Source organism: Electrona antarctica, assembly GCF_951216825.1.
Source record: "Electrona antarctica genome assembly, chromosome: 15".
NCBI lineage: Eukaryota > Metazoa > Chordata > Actinopteri > Myctophiformes > Myctophidae > Electrona > Electrona antarctica.
Window position 1 is genome coordinate 22,081,533 of NC_136796.1, and position 21,344 is coordinate 22,102,876.

The window sequence follows — 21,344 nt, forward strand, 5'->3', positions numbered from 1 at the left end:
CTTTCAGTTATTTCTTTGTTATTCTTTGTACTGTATGTTTCATTCCATCATTCAGCCACAGCCGCTTTGTTCTGGTGTGTGCATGCGTGTGTGCGTGTTTTTCAGACAACCTTATTGAATTACAATTGACTTGTACTCTTCATATCCTGTCTCTGTTCCATCAACGTCCTCTATACCTCCGTTTTCATTTTAACCACAGTCAGCATAGATGAAAAATATTTGAAGAAATACAATAAAAAAGAACAAATACTTTCATTCATCCATCCATCCATCTTCAACCGCTTATCCGTAGTCGGGTCGCGGGGGCAATAGCTACACCAGAGTGTTCCAGACTTCCCTCTCCAGAGCAACATTAGTGACCTCCTCCTGGAGGATCTCGAGACGTTCCAAAGCTAGTGATGTGTTTCCTCCAACACACTTGGTCTGCCCCGGGGTCTCCTCCCAGTGAGACGTGCCTCGAGGACCTCCCTAGGGAGACGCCTGAGAGGCATCCTAACCAGATGCCCGAACCACCTAAGCTGGCTCCTTTCCAGGCGAAGAAGCGACTCTACTCTGAGTCTCTTTCGTGTGACTGAACTTCTCACCCTATCTCTAAGGGAGATGCCAGCCACCCGGCCACACGCCTATATCTGGAGATCACTGATCATCAGTATGCCCCCTTTTGGCCCTCATGTGGCACTGCCGACCAAACTAATATGCCCATATCTGTACCTGTCAGGTTCAGGTTTATTGTCTCCACCAGGCCGAAGGCATGGAGAGAGAGTATGTTTTGCACTCCGTCCGTCCGTCCGTCCGTCCGTCCGTCCGTCCGTCCACAACCTGACCTGGCCTGGTGGAGACCTGTGCCCCGAGGGACACTTTTTCTAGTTTGTCATATGTATAAATACAGAGTATAGATACAATTCAATTATTTTGCTTCGAGCACTCTCAGTCTTATATACACCAGTGTAAACTTTTATTTCCAATATGCTGATCGCTAACTGCAACCTTTATTGTGACGTTTTCTGGTGAAATGGAGGCAGGTTGTGTCTCAGCTTAAGGAAATTGTGCATTTCAATCGAATATCGTAATTACAATGAGATTGAGCTAATAGCTTAGCCATATGGAAATATTCGGACAGAAAACTTTGGCCATTGTTTGTCATGCAATCAGGCCTGTTGCATGACACACCCACATGCATGCGTCACGTTTGCACCGGCAGTGCATGTGCATACCGGGATGTACATGAAGATTATGTGTTTTTCTTTCTGCATACAATGCATTTTAGTCCAGTCCAACTATATGTCCCATTCGTGCAGTGCCGCGGGAGTGACTTTACACCGCTTTGCGAGGAATAAAGGGCACCAAATGGGTTTAATGGTTAACATTGACTAAAGACTAAATAGGTTGTTCTCCTCAGTAATATTTTATACGCTGATTAATGGCTTAGATGACATTCACATCACTCAAAGGGCAGCCCGTCTTTATCCCAGACCGATGTACTGCTTGCTTGTTAGCCGTTTCCCACAGGTTCCTTGCGATTTACAATTTAGACAATTTCAACATTTGGCATTTAGAAGACACTCTTATCCAGAGTGACTTACAAAGTGCAAAGTTACAAAGTGCAAGATCACTGTAAATGCCATGAACCCTATTAAAAAAAACAGGGGAAATAAATAGTACCACGACTAGAGTGTTAACGGGCGGAAATTAACCGCATCTGTTCAAAAAAAATTCAGGATTCAAATCTACAAGCTCAAAACGCATCGCGCCACGTATCAAGCATGTGGATCTGCTACGTTTGATACTGTTGTGTAACACTGTGCCGTTAATTTACGAAAAAACACAAACAGTTAAATATGGAGATAAGAGGTGTCTTCCCGACAGCAACAATATTTTATTATCTGCATATCTATAACTAGCATCAAGAGCAGGGAATACGAGCGGAGTGGAGCTCCCCTCCGCTCCCCCCTCTCACCTTGATTTGCACATCTTTAGACTAGTTAATTAAAAGTGATAAAAAATGTGTCGGCCTCACAGGCCTTCTTCAGGGCAAGAAGCCTGCTTTTTATACACCTTAGGTACATTTGCATTGTTTTGCTATGTTGACATTTTCCTTTTCTTGTGATGTTCTATTTTGTAACAGCAATTTATGGGAGCAAAATCCTTTCTTTTAAACCAGCATGCAAACTGATGTGATGTGACAACACATTTGGAAGTTGATCTCCAACGTTCAGGACCGTTTTTCTTTTGTCTTGTCTATCATGCCACCCACAACTAGAATGCAGGCGAGCAGGCATCTCATAATAAACCTTGTAAACAACAGAGAAATGTCACTGCACGTGAATGGATCAATTAGAATACTGTCTCTTTCCTTCCTGCCTGCATTCCATTCACCTCCCCCTTTGTTCTGTGCCCTCTCTGCTTAAACTGTTGAAATTCAGACAGCAATTTGAATATTTTATGCTGTTGTCGCTAGAAATTCTAGCGACTATATCACGCAACACGATCAGAGGTGCTCGGCGCTTTGTTCTAACACTAAACTGCACTATGGCAGAAAAAAGCCATTCCATTCCTCTATTCTTCATGCAGTTATTCCTCGGTATCGTCGTCCCCTGATACAGCAAATGGCGGCGCTCCAACTTGTAATCATGGTTATTCATGACTGTTAACGAATCCTCATGTTTGCACTTATAGCGTTTCACTCTGCATAATATGGGGAGCTTTGGCTGATTGCTGAAGATTTCAATTTAAAATGTGTCACCTCACCGGCATCGCACAAACTGTAGGCTATGTGAGTGGGAGAGAAGATGCTAGACACAACACTTCCCTGTAAATGGAAGGATGAAAGATGCATTCACATGTATTTCATCAGTAGCACTGGCAGTGGTAACACTAGCAACATAATTCTCTACTACAGCTTCGGGACCGCCGGGTGGCACAGCAGAGTAGCTGCCCGCCGGTGGTGGAAAAAGGTACTCACGTGTTTTTTCTTCAGTAAAAGTTTCAGTACCACAAAATACACTGTTGCAAGTGAAAGTTCGTTATTCAAAATGTACCAAAAGTAAAAGTACTCAATATGCAGAATGTCCCATTTCACAAGTTTTCAAGTCTAAAATGCATAAAAGTGTATAAAATAACAGATCTAGAAGCTCACAACGCATCACACCGCACGTTGTGAGCTTGTAGATTGGCTACTTTCAAATAGCACACAAATATATAGGCCGGGTATACAGTATATAGGGCTGAAGTATAGTTAATGTATGTTTTGTAATAATAATCAAAATCAACAAAGTATTATTAACTAAAGTTTTCAAATGATTGTAGTGGCGTATAAAGTATAATATTCACCTCTGAGATGTAGTGGGGTAGAAGTACAATATTAACGCTTCTGAAGACAAATCTAAGTTATTTTTTTTTTCTATCAATCAATCATGCTAACTATTGGTTTGAGGCATTGCATTTTTTTTAACAGGTCAATATCTTGCTCTGGAAGAAAAGCTTTCTAATGATTTCTCACATTCACTCAATTGTTTTACTGAGCCTGCAGTCTTTGGGAACACATTATACTGAGTGCCTGAGTGGACTATAAAACTGCACTGCTAATTACGGTAGTCCTTTCTCATCATCGAGCGGTAGATCCGGATGTGGTCCGCCAACACACACAGTGTAAGTAACAAAAGTAACATCCGGTCGTGGGTTTTGGCTCTTCAAAATAGTCGTAAAACAGGGGGAAATCCGGGCTTGAATTACAGCAAATTCATTAATCCTGGCAGCCAAACGGTTAAATATCTTAGCTGACTCAAGCTGAGTGAAAATTGCCGATCTAACAAGCTCACAATGTTTTGCAGGTGATGCATTGTGAGCTTGTCCTTCTCACAGGGGATACTAATCCTTCTCACAGGGGTCTAGCGGCGCAGTGTAACGGGGATAGACTCCTACTTTCACGACGACAAGATAACGACAATAAGCCATTTTCTCATCAAACTTACTTACGATGCCATCTCTTTCTGACTTTTCTCACTCCCACTCCAACTACGGCAATAATTTGCCTGAACATTCCAATTATTGTGAGGCCAACGTGTGCACACATTAAAAAAGGTTAAATATATATTTTTTGTCAATTGTAACTTCATACTCGGCTATATTGGCTATATGCTCCAAAATTAGTAAATAATTCATAAAGGGTTATATCTTGCTTAACCCTTATCCCTAAACTAATTCCCCCCCCCCCATCTGTGCCCCCCCTGCGAGAGCCTAAAATCGCCTATGTGTGCACAGATGGGCACAAGCACCGTACTTTCGCAACAGGAACGGTGGGCATAAAAACGACAACAGCTGTAAAATACGACACTTGCCCTTCCTTTGTGCTGTATTGAGCCCGCTGTAAGATACAGCCCTTAAAAGAACACTTAAACCCCATATGGTTGAGCGGAGTCCACCAGGGCTCTATGCTAGTGTATTTTCTGTTATTGTGGGGAAAGCTTTTGCTAAAAATAGCCAAACACGCGCCGTGTTGTAAGCCATTTCCTGCGAAAGCTTTTGCCACAATATTGATGCTAGGGTTTAAGTGGTTAATGGCCACCCATATTACATTCAGTCCAAGCTCTATAATATTCTGATAGCAATCAGAGTATTCAGAATACAGGGGTAGGTCTCCGCATCACTCCAGCTCTTTAGTAAACAGAAAAAACATTTTCAGGTCGGCATACCAATTTCATCCAGGACAGAGAACTCACACAGGTACCAGGATAAACAAGTAAAATTGGAAGTGAATTGAAACTGGAACACTATAATTTTTTTTCCAGAGAATGGGTTCTTCTACCTGAAAATGTATTGCCCCTTTATTAAAGAGCTGGAGCTGTTACTGAACTTATAATAGCAATGGTTATGGGGAGTAGGGACTTTCATCTCGATAAACTTGTAAACATTTTGCGCTGCTGAATGTCTGTTATATCAGTGCGCTCATCGCACTGATATAACAAAATGCCCAAAAGAACAGTGCGTTCTGCGTGCGTAGAGAGAGAGAGAGGGGGGGGGGGGGGGGATCCAGTCCCAGACAGCACGACACGACACATGCACGTTATGATATATAGTATAATTTTATCACCATAGATTGCACTGTGTAGGCTAGTTTATGAATGGAACACATTGATAAAGGGGTAACACTTTACTTTAAGGGACAAATTCATACACGTAATTAAGGCTTAATTAAGGCTTGGGTGATGCATTAGTTATCATGAACTATCATTAAATCATCATTCATTCCTTGTCTTCTTCAATCAATTAATGCTTAAGTAACCCATTACTTAACCATTACTTAACCTCCGTTAATCTATCAGTAGTTAAGCCTGTTACTTAATGTGGTGTGTTTGTAGATATGTTATTATCGGTCAGTTCTATGCCCAGGATAAGTGCTCATAGGCGGGTAGGATTAGTGAGTTGACTCGGTCTCCGAAACTGGTTCTAAAACTTCCGGGGGTCTCGCATGTTGGGCTGGCTCACCTGGGGGTCGCAGGAGGACCCCCAGGGGTCATTTTTCATCAATTAACTACCAGTTAATTAACGTTTAGTTAAGGGTTAGTTACTAGATGCTTGTCCTCCAAAGTAAATCACTTTCATTTCATTATTAATGAATGTGTAATGAATGTTTAGTTAGGGGTTAGTTACTAGATGCTTGTCCTCCAAAGTAAAGTCACTTTCATTTCATTATTAATGAATGTGTAATGAATGTTTAGTTAGGGGTTAGTTACTAGATGCTTGTCCTCCAAAGTAAAGTCACATTCATTTCAGTATTAATTAATGTTTCATTAATGTTTAGTTAGTTAGTTATTTGAGGGCGGCAGCATGTGAAGACGTGTTTCCTGAATGCTCCGCACAGCGTCTATGTCTAGCTTAATTTAACCCTCCCGGACGCCAACAAACACAACCTTATGAATTAAACTATAGTTCAAAAGTCATTTTACAACTTATTCGGACTATTTGTGGTTCCACGATGCCACCAAAGGGACCTAAACGCGGTAAAGAAACCGCATCGGCAACTCCAGGCACCGACGACGAGGAGGAAGCACGCACGCTGTTCATGCCTGACTCGGCCGTGGAAGCCCTCATGAATGCTATTAAGGAGTCGGAGCATCGAGTACTAGCCAAGATAGAATTGTCGAACAAAATAATTGAAACTCTCTCCACACTGACTCACTGAACAACATCCAGACCGAATGCGCAGCCCACGCCGCACAAATTAGCAGCCTGGAAGGGGCTGCTAACAGCTACTCCGACCGAGTCGTTGAACTGGAAGATGCAGTTAAATTACTGACTGCCCAAGCAGAGCAACTGGCTTCAAAAACGGATGACTTGGAGTCTAGACAACGTAGAAACAACTGCCGTATTTTTGGAATCGACGAGAAATTCGGCAAAATACGACCAGAACAAGCTGTTGCCGAACTGCTAAAGCTATCCTTGAAACTTGACTACCTCCCGACCTTGGACCGGACACATTGCAGCGCTATGAGGCCGCAGAACCAGGCTAACAACCGACGAGACCCTTCGTAGTCAAGTTCCACTACTTCCAGGAGAAGGGGGATATTCTATGCAAAGCAGCAGCAGCAAAATCCATTCTACACAACGGTAGCCGAATTCATATATTCGCTGATTATACGGCTTCGGTGATGAGGCAACGTGTGGCCTTTACCGACGCTAAAGCCCTGTTAAGAAGTTGCCCCGGAGTACAACGGTACGGCCTTGCTTTTCCAGCTGTCTTAAAAATCACAACCAAGGAAGGTGAGCGCAAATCCTGTATTAATGCAGACGAGGCCAAGATCTACATCATGGAGAATCTCATGGCCCTCGAACGACATTTTCCCAACGACATTTTCCCAACGACCTTTTCCCAACGACCTTTTCCCAACGACTTTTCCCATCGACTTTTTTTTTATAACGACTGTGTTTTAGGGGCAACAGTGGTTTTACAACAGTGTGTTGTTATCGACTTTTCGACCATCGACTTTTCGACCATCGACTTTTTCTATCGACTTTTTATTTATTTTATATAACTACTGTGTTTTAGGGGCAACAGTGGTTTTACAACAGTGTTGAAATCGCATTTTGACTATCGCATTGTGACTATCGCATTGTGACTATCGCATTTTGACTATCGCATTTTGACTATCGCATTTTGGTACCCGTCAGAATCTTAAAATACACACTTAAAGGATTAAGAAATCCACCCCAAAAAGTTACTGAAAAGGGAAGAATAGATGTGATCTGAACGTTTTCAGCTAATCTTTTGGCGGTTTTTGTACTGTAATAGTCAAGATGTGCTTGAATCTTAATAATAACCATTTCTATGTATTCCCTGGGTCCTAATTGTATGGAAACATGTGTTAATTTGTCCCTGTAGGTTGTTTATTTCAATAGTTTTCTCCTTAATTCCATTTTCGGATTTGGGTAAGATTGAAGTCTTAAAAATGAACCCCATGGGACCTTTTTTTGTAAAAAAGTTCACTCCAAAAAGTTAGTGAAAAGAGAAGTGTAAAATCTGATCTGAACGTTTTCAGCAATATTTGTTGCAGTTTTTGTCCTACAATAGAGTCAAGATGTGCTTGAATCTTAATAATAACCACTTTAATGAATTCCTTGGGTCCAAATTGTATAGAAAAGTTGGTTAATTTGTCTCAGTAGGTTGTTTCCTTCAAAAGTTATGCTGTTACTGGAGTAACAAGTATCAAAAAACTAAAATATCTCAAGTACTTGAGTAAATGTTCTTAGTCCACTGCTGATAACACCATGCCACACCACTTTTTGAAGTGTCCATTGTCTCCCTGCTTGGACCATCGTAATGAGAGTCCTTTAGTACATGAAGATAAAAGTAAAGTAAGTGTGTGTGCATATTAGTTAGGGAAAGTTAGTCAAATGGGTGACCAATCTGCAAAATGAATGCTTACCCATAGCTTTCTTCACAGATGTGTTCATAAAGGTGTCTACTATCACCTCTCAATTTGTTCCAACCCAACTCCCTTGGGAAACTTTGTGACAACTGTTGAAAGTTGGGGTAACATTAACAACCCATACAGTATGCAGGCCAAAAATGTTTTAAGTAGCATGTGACGGGTCAAACTAGGGGGTTTTCATGATCCTAAATCCATTCCAACAATTTATTTTGCACAAAAAACACTCCTTGGGCTAAAAACGGCCATAGCCACTTTTCCAAATGTGATTACGGCTATGGACGGTTTTTGCACGCACGCACGCACGCACGCACGCACGCACGCACGCACACACACACACACGCACACACACACATGGCACAGGTGTCATTCACACCCGCCATACCAAGGTCTGTCACTCTTGACTGCAGCGACGCGAGTCCCGCCAAGTGGAGTGGCAGACAGAGTGATAGACGGCCAACGCTGACAAATGAGCCGATTGAGAGGCTGGCGCTTCAGAGCGTGACAGAGTGCTCAGGACGGGAAGAGAAAAGAGCTGGCCCCAAAATGTATCTCTTCACCTTCACAAGATAACGGATTAGAGAACTACCCGTCTCGATCAGTCTGTCTGTGCGTCTGTTTGAATTTCCAACCATATTTAGTCTGGACGACACTAATCAAATAAGTGAAGGGTACGGCGGCATGGCATCGTTCCTCCCTCGTCCTCTGCTCTTGCGAGCAGGTCATGGTTCATGGGCATGCCGCATGCTGAAATATATACGCTTTGACAAGACCTGTGCAGTGTAACTGTATAGAAAGCTGTTATGGACACACACCAGCAGGATCAAACACAATGTATCGTGGCAGAAACCTCTTATCTACCGTAACATAACTTAGAATATTAGATGTATCAAGGACATGACTTAGGTTATGGTTATTGTACATTTTTTCCACTGTGAACACTGTCACTTTCTTTCGCATTGCACTCATTGAACTGGGCACTATTTAGTTTTACGACGGTATACAGTGAGACACTGTAACCTTGTGTTTCTTTTCCTGCATAGTGCAGGGCAGTTGTACAGGCATTGTATGCTGTTATTCTGTATGGACAGTGCTTCTTAATTGTTTTATTTTTCTTGACTTTTATTGCTGAATACGACAGCACTGTCTTTCCTTACACTTTACCTCTCCACCTGGAACTCTGACTAAACTCTTAATTGCTGTGCTGCCTCTGGGTGACTGATTTCTATCTCCATTTAACTTTTTGCAATTTAATGCCCTACTTGATCATACTATTACTACAGTGTCACCTGTGTCAGACGAGACACATTGAGCTTGTGGATCTGCTACTTTTGAGTTTTGATGCTTTTGAACTTCTGAAAAGTAACAGTTTTGGACATAATGTTTCCACCTCAACAACATCCACAACAAATCTCTTTTATAAAACAGTTGCCATTTATATCCTTCTATAAATTATGCAAATTTCAGCATGCATGTGTGTGTGTGTGTGTGTGTGTGTGTGTGTGTGTGTGTGTGTGTGTGTGTGTGTGTGTGTGTGTGTGTGTGTGTGTGTGTGTGTGTGTGTGTGTGTGTGTGTGTGTGTGTGTGTGTGTGTGAGTGAGTGCAGAGTGAGTGAGGCTTTCAGAAGAAGGTCTCGGGTGTTTTCTTCAAATGAGACGGTATAAGCTACTTTGAGAACGCAAGTGACCGCGAGGCGGTTGGAACTGTTTCATGACAGGCTTGGTGATTAATTCAAGTCTTTGCCGGTCTGCAGTTTCTGGTCTCAATCCAGTAGCATAAGGCATCATCGTTGAAGAAGCCGCAGTGCCCACAGACACACCGACAGGGAAATGGCACCAGGGGCGGCAGTGGCTCAGGGGTAGAGTGGCTGGATGGTAACCGCAAGGTTGCCAGTTCGAACCTGGGCTCCCCCAGAGTTAGTGTCGAAGTGTCCTTGAGCAAGACACTGAACCCCTAATTGCTCCCGATGTGCTGGTTGGTGCCTTGCATGGTTTCCGCTGCCATCGGTGTATGAATGTGTGTGTGAATGGGTGAATGTAATGCACAATCTCTGTAAAGCGCCTTGGAGAAAAGCGCTATATAAATGCACCATTTACCATTTAGAAGCAAGACAACGTCACCCGTCTCCTCCCTCCCTCCTCCTCCTCGTCTACATTCCCCTCAGCTTGCATCTTTCATCTCCACTCGTCTCATCGCAGCATACAGTAGGCCTACACTGTGACGACAAACTGTCTCCGCCCCTCCCCCAGTGGCGGAGCCAGAATGTCTTTGTGGGGTAGGCTTGGAATCGGGTATGGGCCAGGCAGTGCAATCCTGGCGCATGCAATAAATGATGTGCGGTGGAAACACAGTTGGAGGGGAGCTGTACCTGAAATAATAATAAGCGGTCTACATATTCATTTAGGTTTTTCCACCTTTTAGCTTAGATATTACAATAGGCTGTGCGATGAATACCACCCTACTTTGATATGACTTACGCAATCAATCACCATACAACAACAGGCAATACAAATTACACAGTAACAGGCCAATACAAAACAAATGAGAGATGTATCAAGTTCAAGCAACCAAACAAGGTGATTATTGCAGGGAGTTCATTGCTGATCTATCCTCTGTTTGATGTGATTGATGAACCAAGCGTGTTGTTTAAGCTTAAGTCATACATCACATGAATTGACCCTTTGAAAGTTCTTTCTTGCCAAAGTGTCAGATCCATGTAGAAAAGAGGCCGATACTATGACAGCAAGCCATTATTTTTCTGTGGCGTGTACCTGCCCCCTCTCTCACTGACACTACATTAAACGTAATGGATCTTATAACACAGTTACAGTTGCTGCATGCATTTTGGTTCTCTGCAGACAAGGTGGATGAATGTTGTGCTGGAGGACTATACAGAAGTTCAAAAGCACCATTTGATCTCCTCTCATTTTTCCCAGCCTGCCCACCCGCGGCCCGCCCACCTGCCGGCTCGGCTCACCTGATTCTGTCTGGCACTCTGTTGGTCTGGTTGGCGTCCGTCATGCAGTTGCCGGCGTACTGGCCACGGCTGCCGGGCCCCTGGTCCCTGCGGAGCGCCATGGCCCCATGGGTGAGCACCGAGACGCCCTTGGCGATACGTCTGCAGAGGGGGGGATAAAAATGTCTTTCAATACAGGTAGTAAGAGAGCATGGGTGGAGAGAGAGAGAGAGAGAGAGAGAGAGAGAGAGAGAGGGAGAGAGAGAGAGAGAGAGGTTTATGACTCATTTCCCCCATGGCTTATTTGGAGCCAGGCTAAACAAAAAGTCAAAGCTCCATTTGAGATGCGTTGCCACAATAGAATGTCTGCCATCAAATATTTATGTCAGTGGTTCCTTGGGTGGGTTCCACGTGGATTTTCATTTGTACACTCAGAGTAATGGGGGGGTCCTTGGAATGCCATTATAAATGGTAAATGGTAAATGGTGCATTTATATAGCGCCTTTATCCAAGGCGCTTTACATAGATTGTGCATTACATTCACCCATTCACACACACATTCATACACCGATTGCGGCGGAAGCCATGCAAGGTACCAACCAGCACATCGGGAGCAATTTGGGGTTCAGTGTCTTGCCCAAGGACACTTCGACATGTAGACAGGAGGAGCCGGGATTCGAACCGCCGACCCATGGATCATTGGACGACCTGCTCTACCTCTTGAGCCCCATGTTTATTCCTTTATTTCATTATTTTATTTTGCATTACTATTATCATTATTTAAATTTTTTGCACTCACTGTATAGGACGTAGTATTTTCATAATATGTTATATGATTGGATTAAATGCCGTAATGAGGCTGTAAGGTTTTCAAGGTTTGCAATGTTTAGTGTTTTGTCCTGTCCATGTACGTCGTATGTAATTGGTTTTGTTTTATTGTTTACATGTACAATAATGATTGTGACATGTATCTGTGTTGGGAGCCCCTCGGAAATGAGATGATACAGTACATCTCAGCAAGGGGTCTTTTTTCCTAATAAAGAAACTTGATCAATACAAATTTCTAAAAAGTTTGAATGTCATATTGGTCATATTGTCATATTGGTATTTACACGGCTTGGTTGAATGCTTGATTCTGAATGGTCACTGATTTCAGCGGTCTATTATTTTTGAATAGTGACGGCTGAACTCAATAACAGACTAACCTGCTAAATCAATCTGGACTGAAATTTTGTTCCGAATCCAACATTGCAGCATTTACAGTTAAATCAAAGTGCTCTCAAGAATACATTTGAGGTGAGAAATAGACAAAGTAACCGAATATTGATTCCCAAGACTTCCCGTTGTTTTCCCGAGGCAAACCGTTGCACTGGATGCACCTGGAATACATTAACCCTTGAACTACCGTTGACGGATTTGACGTAGTGAATTCATTAATCCAAACCTCTAATACTATAGGATTACCATGTTAAAATGAGATATAGTGTGTATCTCACGGATTTTTCTATTGGCATTAAAATTATGAATTAAAAATATGAATAGAGCTGGCAGAAGGCACTGAAAAGCTGCTATTGGGGTGGCAGTCCAATATTGCAATTAACAATTTATTAATTTCTTTGTTAATTAGCCGTGTAATAATCAGGATAATTATCATGATTCATTAATCATTATTGACAGGGTGATTAGCAGGGTTGGGAAGGTTACTTTTAAAAAGTAATCCCCTACAGTTACAAGTTACTTTCAGTTACTTTTGGATTACTTTTAAGCAAAACTCTATTTAATTAGATAAAACACGTTTTACCATTGAATACCAGACAAGAATGTTGAGCTTATGAAATTAAGAAAAGGACAACAGAAATATGGTTAAATCAGTGGTTCTCAACCTTTTTACAACAAGCAGAACCTCCTCAGAAAATATTTGGCTCTCAAGTTCCAACCTTATTATGATTCATGTTAAAATACAGTCCTATTCGGCTAGGCAATTAAGGCACGTGTTCACACAAAAGGCTAATTCATTCCAAATCATACAATATACAAATATAAAGAATATAGGCCCTAGCCAAAGTCGGGCACTGTAGACTCCAAAAATAAATATTGATTAAAACAAAAGAAGGAAAACACTAGCACTTTAACACTAAGTTGTCACAGACACAGACAGACAGACAGACAGACAGACAGACAGACAGACAGACAGACAGACAGGCAGGCAGGCAGGCAGGCAGGCAGGCAGGCAGACAGACAGACAGACAGACAGACAGACAGACAGACAGACAGACAGACAGACAGACAGACAGACAGACAGACAGACAGACAGACACGCGCGCACGCACACACACACACACACACACACCTTTCTAGCGCAACGTTACGGAGCTGATGAGTTTCAGACTGTTTCACTTTGCAATGTGCGACCCAGCGCATTGCAAGGCATATCTCTATTGGTCACAGCTGAAATTAATCGCAGTTTAATTACAACTGATTCAACTGAAACTCTTTGGATTTGTATCCCGTTTGAACATATCACCACCACCACCACCACCACCACCACACTGTGAAGCTGTTGAGGAGGGCTGATTACACCCCGCTGCATGTTATTATGTCCATAGAGTTATGGTTTTTAGCGAGCCTACTACTACAGTGTTAAAGTGTCATTTGAACGGTGTCTTTTATATAATTTTTCCACTCCCCGTCAAAATCTAACCCAGAGCGCTCCAGTCAGTCCACCCCGACGCGGCGCCTCCTCTCACTGTCCCCCCTCTGTCCCCGGGTACAGTAGCCTACAGATCATTGTCCGCTGGTTACAGATCACAGCACTAATGAAATATAATATAATATGTCTGGACTGGGGAGTCTGACGGCGGGGGAAACCACTGCCTGGCTGTGACCGATGTGGCTCGTGTTGGAGCCGAGCCACGCGAGCCTGTGTTCACTGCGCAGTGAGCAGCAGCAGCAACACACGCACACACAGCGCATCATGTGCCATGCATGCGTACTATTAAGACTTGATTATTTTATTGTTTGGTGTTTTAACTTATTTGTAGCCCTAAAATTGATGAGGGGAAGGGGAGATTGTAATCAAGCCTGTAACCCCCATTACTATACGGCCGTTACTGTAATCCAGATTACACATTTTAAAATGTACCCTAAGACGTTACAGTTACCGTTTTTGTACTTTGTACGTAACGGCGTAACATGGTTACTTCCCAACCCTGGTGATTAGACCCTATTTGACAATCTATATTGAGCTTGTTGCGCTTAAAGAATTATTATTATTATTTTCTATCAATGACACAATGTCCATGAATTCAAGGCTTCATGAGGTGTGTAATTGATAGAAAATAAGTCATTTTTTGGGTTAACTATTCCTTTCAGCTAACATCAATAGAATAACAGCTCACGATCACCATGCCCAGAAACTAATTTCACAAGTGGGGATGTATCAGACTGAGCTAAAAATAAAATAAAGTGTCCTGTAAAGCAGCGGGAGAGACAAATCGTTCATCATCTTGACAGCCCAAGATGGCTGCTGGACAGTGAAGCCCAGGGAAACAGGGACAGGATGTCCATATGATATTCCCTCAGAGGTGCTAAGCGATGTGGAATGAATTCAGTCCTGATATAATACTGTAACGTATTTACATGAGTGGTGGAAAGATTAATATGATCATGTATCAACTAAGATGTTGAACGAGGCTCTGAAACAGCAGTAACTGTGTGAGGCTAGATTATCCACATAATTTGTGCAATTGTGTAATGTTGTGTCTTCCTCTGTAATGTATTTTTGTTTTTTCATTGATGTTTTATGTGTGGCTGTAGCTGGGTGAAAGCCCAAGACAAATTTCCCTCGTGGACAATAAAGTTTACCTTGACCTTGACCTTGATGTTTTGCTTAAAAGACCACTTCACCCTTTTTCAACCTTATCTTCATATAATTGCTCCTTACAAATACTCATTATAAAGTGGTACCACTTTTGTCAAATTGGTCTGTACATGTGTCTCAGAGGAGGGCTGTGGACAGTTCAGAAAGCCGCCTACCAGTGACATCATCGATTCCCAGCCAATACTAGGTCAACTTTTATTACATGCATGAAATGAAATCAGCCTGTGACTGATTTGTTTTTTTTTCACGGATGACTCCCAAATTTCTTGTTAGAGTCTCGACTCATGTAAATCAACAAAGAGTCCTGAAAATACTAGCCTCAGCGCTAGTACAATGTAATTTCGACTATATGCATGCACTTCCTGGTATTCTAGCCAATACCCCAATAACCCAAAACAAAGCTACATACCTCTCAAAACTAAATGATTTGATTACTCCTTAAACTACATCCCAGAACTCATCTTCTAGCTCATTTTCTTAGTCTAAAGTGGCTTCTAGTCGAACCCCTACTTGATCATACTACAGCGCACAAAAGCATCAAAAGTAACTGATCCACAAGGTTGAAATGCCGTGCGTCACTTAAACGTTTTGAGCTTGTAGATCTGCTACTTTTGCTGTTTTTGAATTTGAATCCTGAAAAGTAACAGTTTTGGACCAACCCGACAGACGATAATGTCATGAGATTCACCTCAAGGCGTTACTGAGATATTGTCTTCACGAGGATGATGGGAGAGTATTGTATGTAAAAGTACACACATACGTGAACAAACGGACGGACAACCCAGAAGCATAATGTCTCCAGCAATGGAGGCAAAAGAACAACAGTCAAACAGTGTAGCCATTTTCACAAAGATGGCATTTGCATGTCAAAGGCTTCAATCCCAGCAGGACTAGGCTGGTGGTAAAATCACAATGTTCAAAATGTAGTTAGACACATTTCTCCAAAGATTTCTTTCAACAGCAAATTCCCAAACACATTAAAAAACAGCCAGTAAATATGACATTCACCCACAGCTTCCCATCCATCACTCTTTTCATCCAGTGATGTTTTATTGATGCCAGAGATACAGCTGGCCATTACATTTATAATATATGAATTTACTTGCAGTATTTTTCTTTGATAATCTAAAGCGCAATAACTAATTTACATGCTGTGCCAGGATACGAATTGGCGACAGCTGTTTAGGAGAGGGTACGTTTAGCATTTAACCAAAGTGCCTGTGACGGCGGGGGTCATCTCCATATAAGGCATGCCTTATGGGTATATACTGCTACATGTTCACTGTGCTTTATGGAGAGCAGGTGGCCTTAATGCTTTCTGTACTTTCTGTCCAGAATGGCTCACATCTGCTAAATGTGTACTAGCTGCTCAGTGTGCTAATGATATAACACAACCCAATGACCCAGGGGGAGGGAGGACCCAGGGGGAGGGGGAGAGAGAGAGAGAGAGAGAGAGAGAGAGAGAGAGAGAGAGAGAGAGAGAGAGAGAGAGAGAGAGAGAGAGAGAGAGAGAGAGAGAGAGAGAGAGAGAGAGAGAGACCTTTAACAAAGCCTTTATTTAATCTTTTGTGTACACTCAAATATTCTTCAGGACATTTCTTGCTCAATGCTACACAATAGGTTATCATGCCCCCACATCTCAACAAACTGTTCTAGACAGGAAATCAGTTTATAGTAGGCAAACTCGATTCTGAGACGAGCTGCTATCAGTCCTTTTGCCATGAGTTCCGGGTCCCTGCTCCTTGCATTTTGTTCCTTCCTGCTCCTAGTGAGCCAGATGCAAACTTTTACCTGCGCAAGTAAAAAGTTCAGCAGTACCACTCGTCTCTTTTGTGATGCTTTGTACTTTGGCCCAAAAATAAACATTTCATCATTGAGCTCTTCATTAAAACTGTTAAACCATCTCTGTAGCAGTGCAAACAGACTACCAAGCCTTGGGCACCTTAACCATAGATGTTCAAGTGTTTCTTCCTCCTGACAGAATGGACAACTTCTACTGGCCCTAGAGTCAATGTGTGCCACATGTCTGTTTGTAGGCCCCATGCACTATTCTCCACTGTAGATCCGCTGTGCGTTTCTCCACTGGAGCTTTGTACATGGACCTCCAGCTGCCCCGTGGGGAGGAGCCTGTTGCAAGAACTTCTGACCACTTTGACACCAGTGTGTCCTTGTTGACCTTGACACTCACAGCATATAGGGTCTTACTGGACAGTTCACGTATGTCTCCCAGCTTAGGCATTGAAAAAGAGAGGAGTAGACCCTCCTCTCCCTCTCCTTCCTCTACTGCCGCAGAGACCTCTAGGGTTGGGTGATCCAAACTCCTTTCATTCTGTTCACCCTTAGGTCCTCTTCCCAATGTCTCTCTGAGTGGGCCGGTTAGTGAACAGATCACCTCACTTAACAGACGCTGCAGGAACAGACCTCAGACCGGTCTGCTCACTGAGGTTTTCCGCTGTTTTCCAGCCTCTTCCCGATCTCAGATCAACTAGTTTCACCAGTTCTGCATTATTAATATTCTTTCAACCGAGGTAGATTTTAGCTTCCTGCTCTGGATAACGGGGTTGTAAAACAGTGACAGACAGACAGACAGACACGTAGGGCTGCAACTATCGATTGTTTTCGTACTGGTTTTTGCTACTTTAGCGTGACACACTGACACTGTAGTGTAGAATGACAAAGTAGAAGATTAGTTTACGCTTAAAAAAGATGTTGAAACATGCAGGTTTCTGCCCGACAGCAGTGTCTGCAATTCTAATAACAGTGCAGAGTGAAATGAGAACAGACAGATCGAGACAGAGGGCCAGTTTTAGTAAGCCTTCTGCGTCTCATTTTGAATGCATTCTGCAGCTAGAAATATGCACGTTATTTATCAAACAGGCGCACCATCCCGGGAAAAAGCAGCATGCTTGTTATCTTAAGCACACCTTGCGGGTCATCTCAAAGTATGCGTCACTCCTGTATGCATAATAAGGGTCTTGCAAAATGACAGGAGGAGATACAGTATGTAGCCTATTCATGTTTTATGTGCAAGGTACCCTTTAATCTTCGGAACGGACACTCCAGGTGTTGTTGCACAGTCCATATGTTAGACGTCTCTGGACACCACCGATAAAAATGGTAAATTATACATATAGCGTCCTTTATCCAGAGGGATTTACAATGTGTGCATCACAGTACATTCATCCACCATTCCACCAGTGGTGGGGGATGAATTCTGTTCTGTTCATCGTGAGCAGTTAGGGGTTCAGTGTCTTCAAGGACACTTCAACACAGTAACCCACGGGGGGGGGGGGGGGGGGGGGGGGTTTGGGTGGCGGAGGTCAGAGATCAGGGAAATGGGGCCGGGTTTGCGTAAGGACGCGCTGTGATTGGCCAGTGCACTTGTGCAAGGAAGCGCTATGATTGGCCAGTAGCCATTTGAGTGGCAATCGGGGCAAACTCTCTCGCCAGAATAACTGGATTTACAATTCTGTCCAAATCAGGTCGCAACTCGAACGGGGCTGAGTCGGCTAAGCCGACGTTCGACAAGGCAACTCACGCACTTTAGCGTGCTCTGTGGTGTCTCCCGTGGCTCAAGTTCGCTTGAGACGGCACCCCTCCCCTCCGCCGCGGTCTAAAACTATACTTCATCCCGGACTACTAGTTGGAGGGGAGAGTGGCGTGACCATTTATGCAAACCCAGCTGGAGGCATACTTTGGTTAGACATACCATTGGTTAGACATAGCATTTGTCCGACTGGATTAAGGTTGGTGAGGGGTGCGTTAAGGCGACCGGATTAAGGTTGATGAGGGGTGCGTTAAGGCGACCGGATTAAGGTTGGTGAGGGGTGCGTTAAGGCGACCGGATTAAGGTTGGTGAGGGGTGCGTTAAAACGACCGGATTAAGGTTGGTGAGGGGTGTGCTAAGGGTTGGGAGAGGGTTAAGGTTAGGTTTAGGTGTGCTGCCCCGTGGGATGTTAGGGTTAGCATTTCCATGCTCGTGTCCTGGACACTTCCGCACTCTGGGAATGCAGAAATGCCGTTCTCAAACTCAAGATGATAAGAGACAGCGCCGAGCAAGCCGTCAGGCGAGAGATTCACCGCACTGAGCGTTGCAAAGTCTGCTTCAGCACTGTTCGAGATTATGTCCCGATATAAGGCAAGTCATCAAATCACCAAATAATTCAGCCGTTTCAGTGGCCACCTAGCCTCTAACCTTCTCTGTTATGAGTGCATGTCTGGTCATCAATCACTGGTTAGTTGCAGCTTGTATTTTATAATGAGCAACCTTTTCTTTTCTGTGTATTTGTATGGGACTTGGTGGTCACTAGAGATAATGCACTGTGCATTTCTGCAAAATGCGACCACATAAAAAAAGGAAATTGAGACTCTGCTTTCTTATCCCCAAAACATAAATAAAAAGTAAGAATAAACATAACGATAAGCACTATAAATAAAGATAAAAGAAATACTGGCTGCGATCAAAATAAAAGTTAGGGTTGGGGAACTTGGGGTCTTTCTTGTCCTAGAGAATATCTTATCTTTAAGCAGCAGTGTCACAAATGTGCAGGTGCAACGTCCAGATACAGATATCTTGTCTTTTAGCAGCTGTGTCACAAAGTGCACAAGCAGAGGCATAAAATATCCTGCATCTTTCTATCTTCAGCAGCCGTGCCAAGTCATAAGTTCATAAGAAAGAAGAGTCACTTTCCATTCCGTGTGTGTGTGTGTGTGTGTGTGTGTGTGTGTGTGTGTGTGTGTGTGTGTGTGTGTGTGTGTGTGTGTGTGTGTGTGTGTGTGTGTGTGTGTGTGTGTGTGTGTGTGTGTGTGTGTGTGTGTGTGTGTGTGTGTGTGTGTGTGTGTGTGTGTGTGTGTGTACATTTCACCACGTCCTCATTTACACCCCTGACAGCCGGGAGAGAAATCTCTCAAAGCTCTGTGCTACTTACCAGTTTGGTCGAAACATGTTTGGTTTTCATAATTTTCTTGCAATATATGATTAAAGTACATTGATTTCACGCCCTCTGTTCCGTTCATTTTTTTGAGTGCTTGGATCGTTTTCTCTATTTCAACTCTCTCTAAGCCTTGAGCCCCTGGGCTGTGAGCCAGGCATCTCAAGCGATTCTTGCCACTTCACATCATCACTGAGAGACAGTCCGCTGCTAGGATGATGTTTGTCTTTCATAATTCTTTTTGCCCTGCTCAAACACTTGCTCGCTTGTCCTGCAGGAAAGCTCCCAGTGGCGACCTCAGCCCACCAGCAGTGTTAATTTTGTCGACTAAAACTATGATGAAAAATGTTTGTCGACTACCTTTCTTCACTGACGAAAGCAAAATAAAAACGAAGCTATGATGACTAAAACTAAGACTAAATAAATTGTCAATTTTATCAACAAATTAATATGTAGACTAAAATGTTAGGGAGGGACTAGTGGAGAAGAGATCCAGTAGAATGAAGTCGCTTTATGTTTGGTAACTCACTTAATGGTATCTAACAATAATAGTCAGTATAGCAGCAGGCTTCACACCAGTGGAGGAAAAAGTAGGAGTTTTTGTACTAGAGTAAAAGTATCAATACTGCAATATAGAAATACTGTTGCTATAGTTATAGTTACTTAGATTGGCTATTTTCAAATGGCCAAAAGTGGTTAATGTAAGTTGTGTAATACTAATCCAAATCTACCTAACAACTACTAACTAAAGCTGTCAAATAAATGTAGTGGAGTAAAAGTACATACTCAAGTAACGTGCAAGGACATAAACATTTTACTTAAGTACAGTACTTAAGTAAATTTACTTACTGTAGTTACTTTCCACTGCATCATTCTAAACTAGTCCGTCTCCAGACATGGTAACGCCCCGCCTGCCTCTGATTGGCCTATCGACACTGCCCGTCTTACCAGACTTTCCTCCGATGTGGATAGCTATGGTGACATTGACGCAAGGTTACTCTGTGGTGGTAAATATTACAATTACGGTATAATACAAGGGACAGAGAATGAGTCTGGCTTACTTGTTGTTACGGAGACCTGGTTTGACAAGGACATCCCGGACAGTTTTATACAGGTAGAAGGGTTCTCACACATACGCTCTGACAGAGACAAGGCTCGCTCTGAGAAGCAAACAGGTGGGGGTCTCTGTGTTTATATTAAAGACAGTTGGTGTCGGAACTATGCGATCAGAGACACGATATGTAACCCTGACCTGGAGTTGCTGTGCGTCACGTTGAGACCCTATTATCTACCGCGGGAATTTTCCAACATCTTTGTGTGTGTTGTATATGTACCACCGAATGCGAGGGCAGCCAGTGCAGCTAGCCAGATCGCAGACTGTGTACACCGTCATCTTCAGAACAAGCCTGACGCACCTATGCTGGTTCTGGGTGATCTTAATCACTGCCCACTAGAGAAATATTTACCTGGCTTCCAACAATATGTCAAGTGTCCCACGAGAAAAAATAACACTCTGGACAAATGTTTCGGTAATATCAAGGGGGCTTATACAGCCAGAGCTATGGCCCCACTAGCCTCTGATCACTCTGATCGGATCACCTCCGATCATATGACTATTTATCTCACCCCCACATATAAGTCTGTATTTAAAT

General features: G+C 43.0%; 1 protein-coding gene across 1 annotated transcript in view; it reads right to left on the reverse strand.

Moving 5' to 3' along the window:
- Window positions 1–21,344, reverse strand: part of grin2da (glutamate receptor, ionotropic, N-methyl D-aspartate 2D, a) — a 237,271-nt gene that overhangs the window by 136,096 nt on the left and 79,831 nt on the right. The window contains exon 5 of the mRNA XM_079522009.1: window positions 10,903–11,043. Within this exon, the coding sequence (XP_079378135.1) occupies window positions 10,903–11,043 (141 nt within the window). The remainder of the gene's footprint in view (window positions 1–10,902; window positions 11,044–21,344) is intronic.